Source organism: Microtus ochrogaster, chromosome 10 (assembly GCF_000317375.1).
Source record: "Microtus ochrogaster isolate Prairie Vole_2 chromosome 10, MicOch1.0, whole genome shotgun sequence".
NCBI lineage: Eukaryota > Metazoa > Chordata > Mammalia > Rodentia > Cricetidae > Microtus > Microtus ochrogaster.
The window spans coordinates 34847340-34862447 of NC_022016.1; the positions used below are offsets into that span (position 1 = coordinate 34847340).

The 15108-nt window shown below is 51.4% G+C and overlaps 1 protein-coding gene across 1 annotated transcript; it reads left to right on the forward strand.

Annotated features, from left to right (window-relative positions):
• Positions 1-1070: 1070 nt before the first annotated feature.
• Tfe3 (transcription factor binding to IGHM enhancer 3) lies at positions 1071-14749 on the forward strand. Its single transcript, XM_005352784.2, has 10 exons — positions 1071-1434; positions 3815-3928; positions 5512-5815; positions 6314-6559; positions 6792-6896; positions 8322-8439; positions 9643-9699; positions 9868-9943; positions 11548-11695; positions 13002-14749. The coding sequence occupies exons 1-10, from the start codon at positions 1319-1321 to the stop codon at positions 13440-13442; spliced, it is 1725 nt and encodes a 574-aa protein (XP_005352841.1). The 5' UTR covers positions 1071-1318; the 3' UTR covers positions 13443-14749.
• The last annotated feature ends 359 nt before the right edge of the window (positions 14750-15108 follow it).

The following is a 15108-nucleotide window of genomic DNA, read 5'->3' on the forward strand; positions in this document are numbered from 1 at the left end:
TCTGTAGACCAGGCTGGTCTCGAACTCACAGAGATCCGCCTGCCTCTGCCTCCCGAGTGCTGGGATTAAAGGCGTGCACCACCACCGCCCGGCTGTGTTTTGTGTAACTGAGGGTTATGGATGGGACCGCTGTGTCCACGCCGCCCTGCATTTATCTGCCACACACAGGCATCTCCTAAATGCTGAATAAGTGAACAAGTGAGCGAATCAACTAATTTTGGGGAACTTATTTTATGTAAAACAGCGGGCTAGCCTTTTCACATTATTTCTCTCTAATCCTCATAAGTCTGCCACCAGACATTGTGACCCCCAACTGACTGAGCAGGAAAGTGTAGGCACAGAGTGGAGCAGAAGTCATTCACTGGAAACCAGATCTAATTAACATCCGTCCATTCATTCATCCATCTGTCAAAAGATTCATTAACCATCTATTGCGTAGTACAATGATCATAGTACAATAAACACTTTAGATAACAAAACAGGCAGAGCTCTCTCAGGAAGACCAGTTCCGTGGCGGGATCGCGGGCACCGAAAGGGAATGGTTTCAGCACCATCTTCAAGGAATGTTGTTGCTCCTGCCTCGGTTATATAGTGGCTTGAGAAGACACCGGTACAAAGAGGTTGGAGTGCGGTCTGGGATGACCCTGGGCTAAGAGAGCCGGCGCGCGATTCCGCTAAAATCTTGGCTTGCAGACTTTCCACGCAGGCGCAGAAAACCCAAGACTCAGTTGAATAGCTTGCTGGGGATGGGGGTTGGGGATGGGGGGGTGTAAGGAACGTGGGGATAATTTGAGAAGAGGGGTGTGGCTCAGGAAGCTACGCAAAAAGGAAGGCGTGACTCGACCAAATCTCTCCTCGCCTATTTGCTTCCGCCGCCGAGGGCGTGGCCTAAGGGCTCCCTTCTCCGAAGGGCGGCGCAAACCCGGTGTTCCCTACGCCTCGAAGTCGTGGTTTAGGGCGGACCCTCGAATCTTCTGGTAGCAATTGGCTGCCTTGCTCAGGAGGTATGGCCCTACTAGACTTCCATGCCCCGTGCGGTCACTTCCTGTGGAGTTTCCCCAGTCCAGGGAGGAGGGGGAAGAGGACGAGGGGGAGGCGAGCGGTCGTTCGGGGTTAGATTGGGGGGTGTCGGTCCGTTCAGGGCGGGTGATGACTCACGGCCCATCCCATCTTCCCGACGCCGCCCGCCCGCGCAGAGCTAGCTCCATGGCTTAACGGAGGAGGCAGTGGCGAGCGGGGGGAGGGGGACTCTTATTTTGTTAGGGGGACTGGGCCAAGGCCCGACCGGCCTGGCAGGGCTCGCCCGGGGCCGGGCGTCATGTCTCATGCAGCCGAGTCAGCTCGGGACGGCGTAGAGGCCAGCGCGGAGGGCCCTCGAGCCGTGTTCGTGCTTTTGGAAGAGCGCAGGCCAACCGACTCGGCCCAGCTGCTCAGGTGCGGGGCCACCTGGGGCCGGGAGTGACATCTGAGGTTCCCTGGGTACTCACCTCAGAACATTGGGGGGCCCCTGACTGGGATTGGAGACTCTTGGCCAACGTCGGGGGTGCCCATCTTGGGTGGGCACCTAAGAAATCTAGTACCGACCCACTTAGACTAAGGCTTAAAAGAGTAGCGAGTCTGCTGAGGAGGGCAGGGTCAGATTTGGGGGGCTCTTGCCCGGGTCTAGCGGGGCACATTGTGGAGTATAGAAACTGGTCAGAGGTAGCTGAACTTGGGAAACTGGTTAGAAGCTGAATTTGGAATTGTTGAGTCGGTCGCAGAGGGATGAATTGGAGGGCGCACTGTTAGGCGAGGCACCGATTTTAAGGAAATCCTGTAATCTTTTTTTCCTTTAGTGTGGGAGAAAGGATCCTGGGAGGCAGAGGTGCTGTTTGGGGCACTTAGTGACTGCCGGTAGCCGTCGGCGCTGTGTTTGGGGGATAACAAATGTGGAGGGGGGTTAGGGGGCAGTCTCAGATACGCCGGGTGTGTCTCTGTGTGTGTGAGAGAGAATAACCGAGCGGAGCAACTTGATGGGCCCGTCCTTTTCCTTCTGCGCCCCCCCCCCCCCGTCCGCGGAGTCTGTCTAGAAATGCCGGGTTAGTGGAAGCCCCTCTTGCGTCTTGAGTGTGAGCTGAAATGCGGGGCGGCCGGCAGACGGGATAGATAGTTCACTCTTAGCCGTAGGAGTGGGGGAGGCCGCCAACCTTATTTGGAAACCCAGAGGAGGGTCTTGTTTCTGCTGCCACTCACCCTAGTCTCTCAGCCAGCCCTGCCCACTCCCTACCCACACACCCCGTCTTCCTTTTATTTCGCCCTCCCAGCCTGTCTCTCAGTTCCCGGGTGTAATCTTGAATCAGTCTCTAGAGCTGGAGTGAGTACCGATTGCACCATCCCTGGCTGGGTGGGTCCTCCGTCTCTCCTCTTCTCATCCTCTTCCATCAGCCTTGCTTTGAAAACTCCAGCTCTTCCTTGGCCACAACCTTGCCCTCTCCAGTCCCCATTTTTCCCCAATTTATGTGCAGTGGTGTGGGAGTGTGGGAGGGGGCCGCCACCTTTCTGCCCGGGGTTGTGCTGAACTCAGCTACTCTCCCGGCTTCCTCTTCCCAACTTCCTGGGTGGTTTTAGAGCCCCATCTGTGGGCAAGGAGGGAAGAAGACCATTGGTAGACAGGGGAGAGACTTCTTACCAACCGAAGTCACAATCTTTCAGGGTTCCAAACTTGACTAAACTCAAGGGTGAATATTATTTGGAGATTCGGTGGGTGGAACCGAGACCCCCACACTTGGTGGGCAAGTGCTGTACCACTAGGCTGTACACTTCCAACAAGGATACATATTCACCGTCTGTGTCTTGGGCCTGGACACTAGGGTCCTCTTTATACGCAGCAGGGAGGCCTGAGCAGAACCATCTTCGATTCCTTCTAACAGTCGAGACAGCCACAGTGCTGGGCACAGTTAAATGGGAGCAATGTTGTGCTGTGTGTGGAAGCCAGGGCTCTTATATGCTAAGCAAACTCCAGCTCCTGTGTCTTTTTCTTTATAATTTGAGAGGAAGCCTCCCCATATAGTCTAGGCTGACCTCAGCCTCCTTCCTTCATCTGAGATAAGGCTTGTTTTGTGTGGCAGTGATTGTTGATACTGAAAACGGGTGTGTGTTTTGATCTATCTAAAAAGTAGGAGGAGACAGGGCAGTTTCTTCTTAGCTAAGAATGATGCTCCTGTGGCCAGGCGGATCCTGCACTCAGACTCGCTCTTTGAAGATGCTCACCGGCGGAGTGAGGGGAGCCTTTCCTTTCAGTTCTTATGTTTGGATGGGTTTCAGCAACCTATGAACTCTGGATGAGGCTGGAATTCCTTTGCAGAGTGGTAGCTCCTGCTGCAAAGTAAATGAGGGAGCCCAGTGCTCTTTGTGATGCATTCAGTTTGTGTTACAATGGACTCTCAGCCTGAGGGGTGCCCGTATTTGCTCTGTGTGTCTGTATACAGACTTGGGTTCACATTCAGCTGTCGGCAAAACAGTAGGAGGTGTGGGGGCTGGGAGAACTCTGAATGCAAAGCCTGGAGTCCTTCTACCAAATGAATTGTCATTCCCAAAGTCCTCTTGATTCCCCCTCTTAAACCCAGGTTGTGGTTGTTGGAGCGAGGGAGTTGGGATCCAAGCTTTCTTATTATTCTGACCCTTAAGGGCCTGTGGGTAGCAGTGAGGAGTGGGAAGAGGGAAAGGATATGGGACTTGTGTGTGGGAGCCCGCCCGCCTCAGGGTCTGGAGAGGGGAGGGCATTAGAGCTCCTAGCAGTCACTGACCACCGCTCCTTCCTTCCCTCCACCCTCAGCTTCAATTCTTTGCTTCCGGAATCCGGGATTGTTGCTGACATCGAATTAGAAAACATCCTTGACCCAGACAGCTTCTACGAGCTCAAAAGCCAACCCCTACCCCTCCGCTCCAGGTAGGCCTGGCTTAACTGACCCGTCCCCCTCCCCACTTGAAGGCCAAGGGCCCTCTGAGCCCACCCAACCCATTCTCCCTTTCTCAGCAGCCTGTATTTTCCCTGTGCTGGGATTGGAGGCCCGAAGGTGGAGAGCAGGTGGGCAAGCCAGCGCGTCTCTGGCCTGCCCTCACCCTGCCCTACCTTGTTTTCCCTACTCGGAATTCTCGCAGGCCTGGCTGCGTGGATGGGCGTGGCCTTCCTAAGCTCCCGCCCTCCAGGGGGTAGGGCCGTGCAGCCCCTGTTCAGCCCTCCGCACACCTGGCAAGCCCCCCCCCAGCCCTGGAGCTTGCAGGCTAGTGGGTGGAAGACCAAATGTGCTGAGTCATCGGCCTGGGTGCTTAGAGAGGGGAGGGGACCTGGAAGAGGGGCAGGAAGAGAGGATTGTGAAACCTCTGAGATTTTCAAAACTAACTGGCTCCTGGCAGCAGAACCCTGCCTGGGCAGGGAGGAAGTGCAGTCTGGGGCCCTGGAGCCTGCTGCCCACTTCTAGGAGCTCCAGATGAGGCTTAGCAACTCTCGTGTTTCCACTTCACTCCAGCTTCAGATCCACGTGAGCTCACTACCTTTTAGTAAGAGAAACTCCTATTCTTTTTTTTTTTTTTTTTGGTTTTTCGAGACAGGGTTTCTCTGTGGCTTTGGAGCCTGTCCTGGAACTAGCTCTTGTAGACCAGGCTAGCCTCGAACTCACAGAGATTCGGCTGCCTCTGTCTCCCAAGTACTCAAACTAAAAACTTTTTTTAAATGATTTTATTTTATTTTTATTTTTTGTGCACTGATATGTTGCCTGCATATATATCTATGTGAGGGTGTTAGGCCTCCTGTAACTGAAGTTACAGACAATTGTGAGCTGCCATGTGGGCGCTGGGAATTGAACCTGGGTCCTTTAAATGAGCATCCAGTGCTCTTAACCACTGAGCCATCTCTCCAGCCCCCAATTTTTTTGTTTGTTTGTTTTTCGAGACAGGGTTTCTCTATGTAGTAGTCCTGGCTGTCCTGGAACTCACTTTGTAGACCAGGCTGGCCTCGAAGTCACAGAGATCCACCTGCCTCTGCCTTCCGAGTGCTGGGATTAAAGGCGTGCGCCACCACTGCCGGGTGAAACTTTTAAAAAAAAAAACAAAACAGGATTTTTTTCTGTGTAGCCCTAGCTGTCCTGGCTGTAGACCAGACTAGGCTGGCCTCAAACTCACAGAGATCCACCTGCCTCTGCCTCCCAAGATACTCCTTTTCTTAGAGCCCAACTTCTGCACTTACTCTGTGAACCTGCTCCAACTGAGGCTTCACCATTAAGACTGAAGGCCACAGTCTTATTTCCCCTGAAACAAATGGTCAGACTGTGACCTCTGAGTGATGGAGCTTTGTCTGGTTCCAGCGTCTCCTGAGGCCCACATTCAGGCCTGGTACCTATGTTTCCTACCCACGCATTGTAGTCTGGGAACACAGAACAAGACAGTTTCTTGATCTAGTCCAGCACAGACTGACCCTTAGGCTTGAAAAGAGACTTCTAGCTTACCTGTGACCCCATATTTCCCATTCCGCAGCCTCCCAATATCACTGCAGGCCACAGCCACCACCCCAGCTACACTGTCTGCATCGTCTTCTGCAGGGGGCTCCAGGACCCCTGCCATGTCATCATCATCTTCATCTCGGGTCTTGCTGCGTCAGCAGCTGATGCGGGCCCAGGCCCAGGAGCAGGAGAGGCGTGAGCGGAGGGAACAGGCAGCAGCTGCTCCCTTCCCCAATCCTGCACCTGCCTCCCCAGCCATCTCTGTGATTGGTGTGTCTGCTGGTGGCCACACATTGGGTCGTCCACCCCCTGCTCAGGTGCCCAGGGAGGTGCTCAAGGTAAGGACAGATTCAGAAGCTCTGGGAGTTAGTGACTGAGAAGCGGTCCTAGGAGCTAAGGGGTGGCCTGGGGTCCATGTGACTTTTGGACAGCGATTGTGGTTCTAAGGACAGATCATGATAATGTCTAAGTGATCAGCCCTTGTGCCAGTGTGCTGATGATCTCTTAGGTTTTCTTCTGGACTCATGAAGATATGTAGGAAAGCCATGTGTGGGAGAGTCTCTGTTCTATTGGGTGGTATCACTTAGCAGGGAACTCTGAGGACTCTGCCAGCGTGAACTAGAAACTTTAGAGAACTTATTAACTTGGGGAGATAGATGTTTTCAAGGATTTCTGGGAAAAGAAGTTTCGGGTCTTGGCAGATTCACTAATATTTTTGAGATGTTCTCCAGTCTTAGGCCCACATGAGCCTAAAATTTGTTGAGTTATGGGTTCAGGCTGGGGCTCAGTTATTTCTCTTTTGTGCCTCCTCGCCTTCCCTCTCTTTTATTTCACAGGTTCAGACCCACTTGGAGAACCCCACCCGCTACCATCTGCAGCAAGCTCGCCGGCAGCAGGTGAAACAGTACTTGTCTACCACACTTGGGCCCAAGCTGGCTTCCCAGGCCCTCACCCCACCACCAGGGCCTACCAGTGCCCAGCCGCTTCCTGCCCCTGAAACTGCCCATGCCACTGGCCCTACAGGCAGTGCTCCTAACAGCCCCATGGCACTGCTCACCATTGGGTCCAGCTCAGAGAAGGAGGTAAGAGTCTGTCAGTAACCTTCCCTTATGCCCTTCGTCCAGTTGTTTTGTTGTTGTTGTTGTTGGTGGTGGTGTGTGTGTGTGTGTGTGTGTGTGTGAGAATGCTGGGTGTTGGGAACAGAACCCAGGGCCTTGCACACGTCAGGCCAGCACTCTCCCATTAAGCTACTGCCACCCCCCAGCCTCCCCTCCCAGTTCTTGTAACCCTGTACAGTATTTACTTCTTCCCCAGATTGATGATGTCATTGATGAGATCATCAGCCTAGAGTCCAGTTACAACGATGAGATGCTCAGCTATCTTCCCGGAGGCACTGCAGGGCTGCAGCTCCCCAGCACGGTGAGGCCCTACAAAGGGAGGTGGTCTGAAAACTGTGGCATTCTCCTGTCACTAAGACCACACCCGCACTGGCTGTGTGTATATGAGTGACCCTTGCCATGCATTATTCTAAGATTGAGAGAGAGGCCTTATATTGAGAATGGGGCTTAGACCCACCACTGCCCTTGGGCCTTTGTTGGACTTCATGGAGAGGTGGCCCTGGTAGACTTAGACATACAGTATGGAGAGTTTATAGACATACTATTACCTGGGCACTTGGGCTGAGTACCAAGAAGTGGGAATCATGTAGCAAGTTTGAGTGTCCCAAGGGATTCCGGTACTACCGTGTAGTAATCGGAACCAAAGGCTTGGGTTATAACAGATGTTTGGACATTGTACTACTATTTGGAGTGTACCAAGTCCCTTGTGATGAATTGGGCCAAGAGGCTGGGTCCTCATAAATGGATAAAACTTTCCAGAGCAAGAGAGCTACCATTATAACAATCTGATTCTAGAGCATGCCTTGACAAGTTAATCTCATGGCTTTTCCCAACTTACCAGGAGCCTAGCACCTTATATAGAAATGATAATGCTCTGGGGCTGGGGACGCAGCCGAGTGGAGGAGTGCTTGCCTAGCCTGTGATGAGGTCCTAGGCTCTGTCCTCAGTACCACACAGTTCTACTTTTATCCTAACTTCTCACTGTTTCTGACACAGCTAGAGGTTAGGAGGCAGATTTGAAAGCCTCAAAGGGGTTTCAGTATGTGACAGCTCACCAAGGGCTAGGGCTGGATCCACTTCTTTATGAGTGTGTTGCACCAGACTGTATCTAGCATAGTATAAGAGAGAGAGGCAAAAACTAGGCTGGTATAAAAGCTGCACTAGCTATGAAATAGACTAGACCACCTGAGGTATCAGAATGTGGGGGTGGACCAGTCGGAGCTTATGGTTTTTAAAGTAGTGATCACACTTAAAGCTGGGGATCCAGCTGGAACTCTCCAGAAAGCCAGATTCTGGGTGGCATGTTGCCACGATAATTTACCAAGGTCTGAAAAGACTTGAGTTGGAGTGTTCCAAGAATGCTGGCTTGGAATGCCGTGCTGGAAGCAGCTAACGGCCTGGAATGTCAGACCAGAACTGACAGACCTGAGAGCTGGGATTTTCCAGCATTTTTCTTCTCAGAGCCAGCCCGAGAGTTGTTTTGGAGAAGGGCTTCAGAAAGACCACTAAGGCATTTGAGGGGCTGGGTGGGTGGACCCCAACCCCTACAAACCAGAGTAAGTTCACCTGGTTCTGTTCCTGCTGTTAAGTACCATGTAACACTTCCCTGAAGGAAAAGGGGTCCCCTGGAATCCCCGATCCTTGCATTAGAGGGCTCTGGCTTTTAATATGTGAGGGTCAGGTGCCCGAGTTTGAGGAGGCTGTGCTGTGCCTTTGGTGTCCGCAGCTGCCTGTGTCAGGGAATCTGCTTGATGTGTACAGCAGCCAAGGAGTGGCCACACCGGCCATCACTGTCAGCAACTCTTGTCCAGCCGAGCTGCCTAATATCAAACGGGAGATCTCTGGTAAGTGCTAGGGTCTTGGCCCTATACCCCACCCTGTCCCTTGAGTCAAACCCTGTCACTGCCAGGTCTGGAGCTAGACCTGACTCTAGGGAGAGGGTTTGAGCTTTTCAGAAACAGGTTGAGGCTGGGGCTCGAAGGGTAGCTTAGTATCTGAAGACTTAGGTTCCATCCGAAGTACCACAGAGGAGAGAAACAAAGCCAACTGCTCCCCCCTTTTCCCCTCATGTGACTCTTGCTCCTACTTTCACCTCATTTTCTCTGCCTTCCTCTTGGGTGCAACAGAAGGCCTGTGCCACCATGCTTTCATTAAAAAAAAACTAGCAAAGAGAGGCATTTTGTTTATTTTTTTGAGACACAGTTTCACTCTGTAGCCTAGGCTGACCTCAAATTTCCAACAGCCCTTTTGCCTCAGCCTCCTGAGTGCTGAAATTACAGAGCTATGCCCAAATGCCCAGTTCTGGAACTCCCTATATAGCCCAGGCTGGCATTGAACTTGGAGTGATCTTCCTGTCTCTCCTTCACAATGCTGGGATTATAGGCACGAACTAGCATGCCTGGCTCAAGACATCTTTGAAAGCAGTCAACAGGTGTGGTGGTGCATGATCGTGGTCCCAGCACGAGCTATATATTGAGACCCTGTCTTTAAAAAGAAGACAGAAGGAGGAGAAGAAGAAAGAAGAAAAGAAGAAGGAAGAAGAGAAGAATTAGAAGAAGAAGAAATTGAAGTTGTCATTCATCATCATCATCATTGTTGACGTCAGGGTCAGCGGGTCAGTTAAGAGCACTGGCTGCTCTTGCAGAGGACCTGGGTTTGATTCCTATGACTGCTCATAATTATCTGTGACTCAGTTCCAGTGGATTCAGAGCCCTCTTCTGACATCTTTGGGTCCCAGGCATGCATGTGGTATCACTCATGTGTGAAGGCAAAGCACCCATACACAGAAAATAAAAATAAATCTACTTTTTAAAAACTCCCTCCAAGTCTGGCTCTGTGCCAAACTCTAGTTGCAGCTAATTTGGAGACTGAGAAGGAGAATGGCTTAGGTCAGGTGTTCAAGGCCAGCCTGGACAACAAAGCAAGACCCCCATCTCTAAGAAAAGTCACACCTTCTGTCCCTCTCCCACTAGCCCCTACCTCTGCATCTTCAGGGACTCTGCTTCCTGTATCCAGAAGCCCTGATATCCACCCTCACTCTCTTCCAGAAACCGAGGCAAAGGCCCTTTTGAAGGAGCGACAGAAGAAAGACAATCACAACCTAAGTAAGCCCCAGAGCAGGCGCATTTGCCCACCTGCCACTCAGCCCTGCCGTGCTCCTTGCTTCAAGGGCCACCTTCCATGGGGAGCCTCCCAGCACCCCTGTTCCTCTCTTTCCTTTACCCATTGATGACTCTTTCCTACTCTTTCTTTTTCTCCCCCTCTCTTGAAAGTTGAACGACGCAGGCGATTCAACATTAACGATAGGATCAAAGAGCTGGGCACCCTCATCCCCAAGTCCAATGATCCGTGAGTCTGGGCTGGGGACCCCAGGCCAATGGGAGGTGGAACAAGCACCCTGGACCAGGAAAGTTGTTCCTTGGTGTCTGCCATGTAGTCTTGCCCAGACAAAAGTTCTCTAAACCAGATGCTGAGGCTCATACCTGTAATTCCAGCACTGGGGAAGCTGGGGCAGGAATATTGCCATGAGTTGAAGGCCAGCCTGGGCTACATAATAAGTTCTAGACTATCCTGGTCTACAGAGTGAGACTCTGCATCAAAAAAAACAATACCTCCCCTGGAAAGAGCTCTGTGCCTTTTCTTAGCTGGGGGACTGTAGCCCCTCAGACTGCAAACAGGAATGTCAGTTTGTCCTATCTGCACCCTGGTGAACACAAGTGTTCCAGTCATTCAGTACTTTTTTTTGTTTACTCAGGATTTAGTTATTGGGCCTTTGCTTTGTAGCAGGTAGTCTGCTAGGCTCTGAGCATACCAGAGCATGAAGGAGAAGACCCTTGTCCTCTTGGATCTGATACTCTAGTTGGAGCATGTAGACAGTTAAGACAAGTACAACCCTGCCGGGCGCCCGCCATTAATCCCAACACTCAGAAGGCACAGGCAGGTGGATCTCTGTGGGTTTGAAGCCAGCCTGGTGTACAGAGTGAGTTCCAGGACAGCCAGGGCTGTTACACAGAGAAACCCTGTCTTGTAAAACCAAAAAAAGAAAAGACAAGTAGAATTTATGACACATGTTCTAATGAGGGTTGTGGAACATAATGAACAGAAGGGAACAGGGCCTGTCATCCCAACACTCGGCAGTCTGAGGCAGGGGGATCTACAGATTGAGGTCAGCCTCAAAACAACAGGAAGAACACAGTGGGGTTTGAAGAGATGACTCAGCAGTTAAGAGTATTGGCTACTTTTTCAGAAGACCTGGGTTTGATTCCCAGCACCCAGATGGTGTCCATGACTCTAGTTCCGATACCCTTTTCCAGCCTCCGTGGGCCACAGGCAGGCACTATTGGAGCACACACATACATGCAGGCAAAACACCCATACACATAAAGTAAATAGATCTCAGTAAAACTTTTTAAAAACAACCAAAGGAGGATGGGCGAATGTTGGGAAGGCGAAGCAGGGTGTGAGGAGCGTAGGACTGAGCAGGCCTCAGCTGACAAATGCTTGAGTAGAGAGCCTGAACATGGAGCTGTGTGTATAGCTAAGCACGGTGTTTGCCTACTGTGTGGAAGGCCCTGTGTTCTTTCTTCCCTAGTGCTAAGAGCAGGGATGGACAAGATTAAGGGGGCCACATGGTGGACAGAGAGTGCTCCGGGTGAAGGTTGTATCCAAGTACAGGGTCTGAGATGAGAGTCGTTTCCCATGTGAACACTAAGAGGCCAACCTCGGCTATAGTGGGGGAAAGGAGGCAGAAGGGGTCATGGTACAGAGGGCTTTCAGGTTTTAGGGTATAATGATCACCAGTGGAAGATTGCAAGCAGAGGGGTTTTTGTAAGCATTCTAACCGTTTGGTTTACCTCAAGTTGTGATGTGGTCAGATACTCCATCTACCTGGTACAGCCCCCTAAGAGACTTCATATGCAGCACTCGGTCCTTCCTCCCTCTTGGGCCCACAGGGAGATGCGCTGGAATAAGGGCACCATCCTAAAGGCATCTGTGGACTACATCCGCAAATTACAGAAAGAACAGCAGCGCTCCAAAGACCTGGAGAGCCGGCAGCGATCCTTGGAGCAAGCCAACCGAAGCTTGCAGCTTCGCATTCAGGTTTGGGGGAGGGGAGAAAAGGGTGAGGGTGGCTGGAACTTCCAGCAGGTGGAAGCAGAGAGAGAACAGGCAAGTTTTCCCTTTGGGCAGCTCAATTCAAATGATATGGAAATAATAAGTAATTAGAACACCATTAACAAGACTAATAAGGATACCTAGAATGGTAGGCCACACCTTTAATGCTGTACCATTCAAGATCAGAAACCGGTGGATCTGTGAGATCAAGGATCGGGGCTGTATAGTGAGACCTTGATTTAAAAAAAAATTATTAATGGTGGCTCACAACAATTTGTAACTCCAGTTCCAAGGGATCTGATGCCCTCTTCTGGCTTCCACAAGCACTATACACATGCATATACATGCCGGCTAACCACCCATAAATCGGACTAGGTAGTGGTGGCACACGCCTTTAATTCCAGCACTTGGGAAGCAGAGGCAGACAGATCACTGAGTTCGAGGCCAGCCTGGTCTACAGAGCAAGTTCAATAAGTAAATAGGGAGATTCTCGGCTGAGCATGGTGGCACACATTTAATCCCAGGGAAGTAGATTTCTGTGATTCCAATGCCAACCTGGTCTACATAGTAAGTTTTAGGACAACCAGAACTACATAGTGAGACCCTGTTTGGGGGGAAAAAAAGGAAAGGGAGATTCTCTAAATAATTAAAAACTAAGGGCTGGAGAGATGGCTCAGTGGTTAAGAGCATTGCCTGTTCTTCCAAAGGTCCTGAGTTCAATTCCCAGCAGCCACATGGTGGCTCACAACCATCTGTAAAGAGGTCTGGTGCCCTCTTCTGGCCTGCAGACATGCACACAGACAGAATATTATATACATAATAAATAAAAATTTTAAAAAATTAAAAAAATAATTAAAAACTAGTAGCAATGAATATTTGCTAATGCGCATGGCATGTATCTTATGTACTGTAACAAGCGCTGTATGCTCTCTAACACTTTTTTTTTTTTTTGGTTTTTTCGAGACAGGGTTTCTCTGTGGCTTTGGAGCCTGTCCTGGAACTAGCTCTTTAGACCAGGCTGGTCTCGAACTCACAGAGATCCGTCTGCCTCTGCCTCCCGAGTGCTGGGATTAAAGGCGTGCACCACCATCGCCCGGCTGCTCTCTAACACATTTAATGCACAGAAACAGCCCTGTGGAATAATGCGCCATTGTACCATTGTACAGATTGGGACTCGAGTTCAGAGGCTGCATTGGAACCTAGTAGCCTGCCCTTTTCATGAGTACGCTCCTCTATCCATGAGGGACTTTGAACCCCATCTTATTTTGCACCCACTCCTTCCTTTTTGCAGGAGCTAGAACTGCAGGCCCAGATCCATGGTCTGCCAGTGCCTCCGACCCCAGGACTGCTCTCCCTAGCCACTAGCTCCGTCTCCGACAGCCTCAAGGCAGAGCAGCTGGACGTTGAGGAGGAGAGCAGAGCAAGCACGACCACATTTCATGTGTCAGGGGGACCTGTCCAGAGTGCGCCTCAGCAGCAGCCGCCAGCACCACCCTCGGATGCCCTTCTGGACCTGCACTTTCCCAGCGACCATTTGGGGGACCTGGGAGACCCCTTCCACCTAGGGCTAGAGGACATTCTGATGGAGGAGGAGGGGGTCGTGGGAGGGTTGTCAGGGGCTGCCCTGTCCCCACTGCGTGCTGCCTCTGACCCCCTACTTTCTTCAGTGTCCCCGGCTGTGTCCAAGGCCAGCAGCCGTCGCAGCAGCTTCAGCATGGAGGAGGAGTCCTGATGAGGCTTCACTCCTCCCCTTGGACTTCCCCACCCGAGGAAGGAGGACAAGCCTCGATGAGACCCTTTCCCCTACCCTCCTGTGAGACTGCCAGGTCCAGGAAATCTGGGGGAAGAGGAGTTGCAATCAGGCCCCACCCCTGTAATAGGCAAGGAGGAGGAATCAGGTGAGGCCCTGCCCCTTTTCCAAAGGAACCACCCTGCACAGGTATTTTTGTGGGAGATGGCATTAGAGCGCTGTGAAAGCTCAGTTCATCTGAGAATCACAGCCATTCCCCGGCCCTACTCCTGCCAGGATAAGGTTGTGCCCCTGGCCACTAGGGACCCTTATAAACAGGTCTCCCAAGGAAAGGAGATGCCAGGATCCTACTCCATTCCTTCTCTGGGGATTGCCGGGCCAGCTTTTCCTGGTACTGGAGGAAGAAAAATAAAAATGATGGTGTCCCACCCCTAGAGGGTTCAACCTTACCTCTTCCTTTTGCCCCCTGCCCTGCTCTGGGAAGGAACCAAAGTAAGGGTATGTTCCAGCCTGTTCCCCTGACAGGCGCCCCTTTTCTGTAGGAAAGGCCCAGCACAGGTATTTCAGGTATGGAGAATTTCCCTGTACAGGCCCCAGCCTCAGCCCTGACCCTTAGCACCATCCCATGCAAGCATTCCATTCAGCAGGGAGGAACGGTTCCTGAACTCCCTGCCTTAACCTAGGACCAACCTGGGACCCGACCTATGACAGCTCTGTGCCGACCTTGTTCTCGGGGAGGGAACAGATTTTAAGTCTTGTGGTTTTGACTTTCTAGACCTAGATTAAGAGTGAGATTTAGATCCTCACCCCTTGGGGAGATCTTGCCTTTTCTGCCTTAAGGGACTTTGGGGGAGATGATAGAAATTAGTGTGGACCCAGTCTAGGCATCCCAAAATACTACCCTAATACTACTTCTCTCCAGCTTACAGAAAATGGTAAAGAAAGGGCATGTCCAGACTGTTTCCTAGTCCAGGGAAAAAGTCTCCCCAAAAAAGCAGAGGCCTGGAGGAAGGGTAGCAAAAGTATATTATACCCCTCATTTGTTTATGGGATTTTTTTTTTTATTGAGCCCTCCTACTCAGAAGCCGGGTCAGCCCTGACCTCTGTCCCTCCCACACAGTTTTCCCTTTGGGGACTACCCCAGTTTCAGAGCCAGTCCCCACTTAGCCCCATCCCTGCCACCTGCACCCCAGGTCTTCAGTTTTAAATTGCTGGGGCTGGGCCCCAAGGAGGGTTTACTGAGGGGTCTGTAGGTTTGTGACATATAATAAATAATGTCTAGGCGTGTTTGATGCGCTTTTAACTTTGGCATTGAGTCTCTTGTTCTTGTTTTTGACTGCGCAGTGAACATGGCCCCTGCAGGCTAGGTGGAATAACAATTTTAGAAGAAACGGAACAGATTTCAGAGGGCCAAACAGAATTTTTAGATAGAATGAGAGCCTAGAGGGAAACCACCTACAAGCAAAAGCAATGAACCCACTTAAGGGCCGGCCCCTGAGCAGCCAAAGTGCTGTGCTTTCCCCGGATGCATTTCCCCGAGGGTGCTCTGTGTGCTGCTGCTGCTCCTTCAGCTGCTTCCATTTGCTTTTCAGAGAAGTCAGGAACTTCTACAGACAGGCAGCCTGTAAGCGCGCCAAACCTCAGTGCT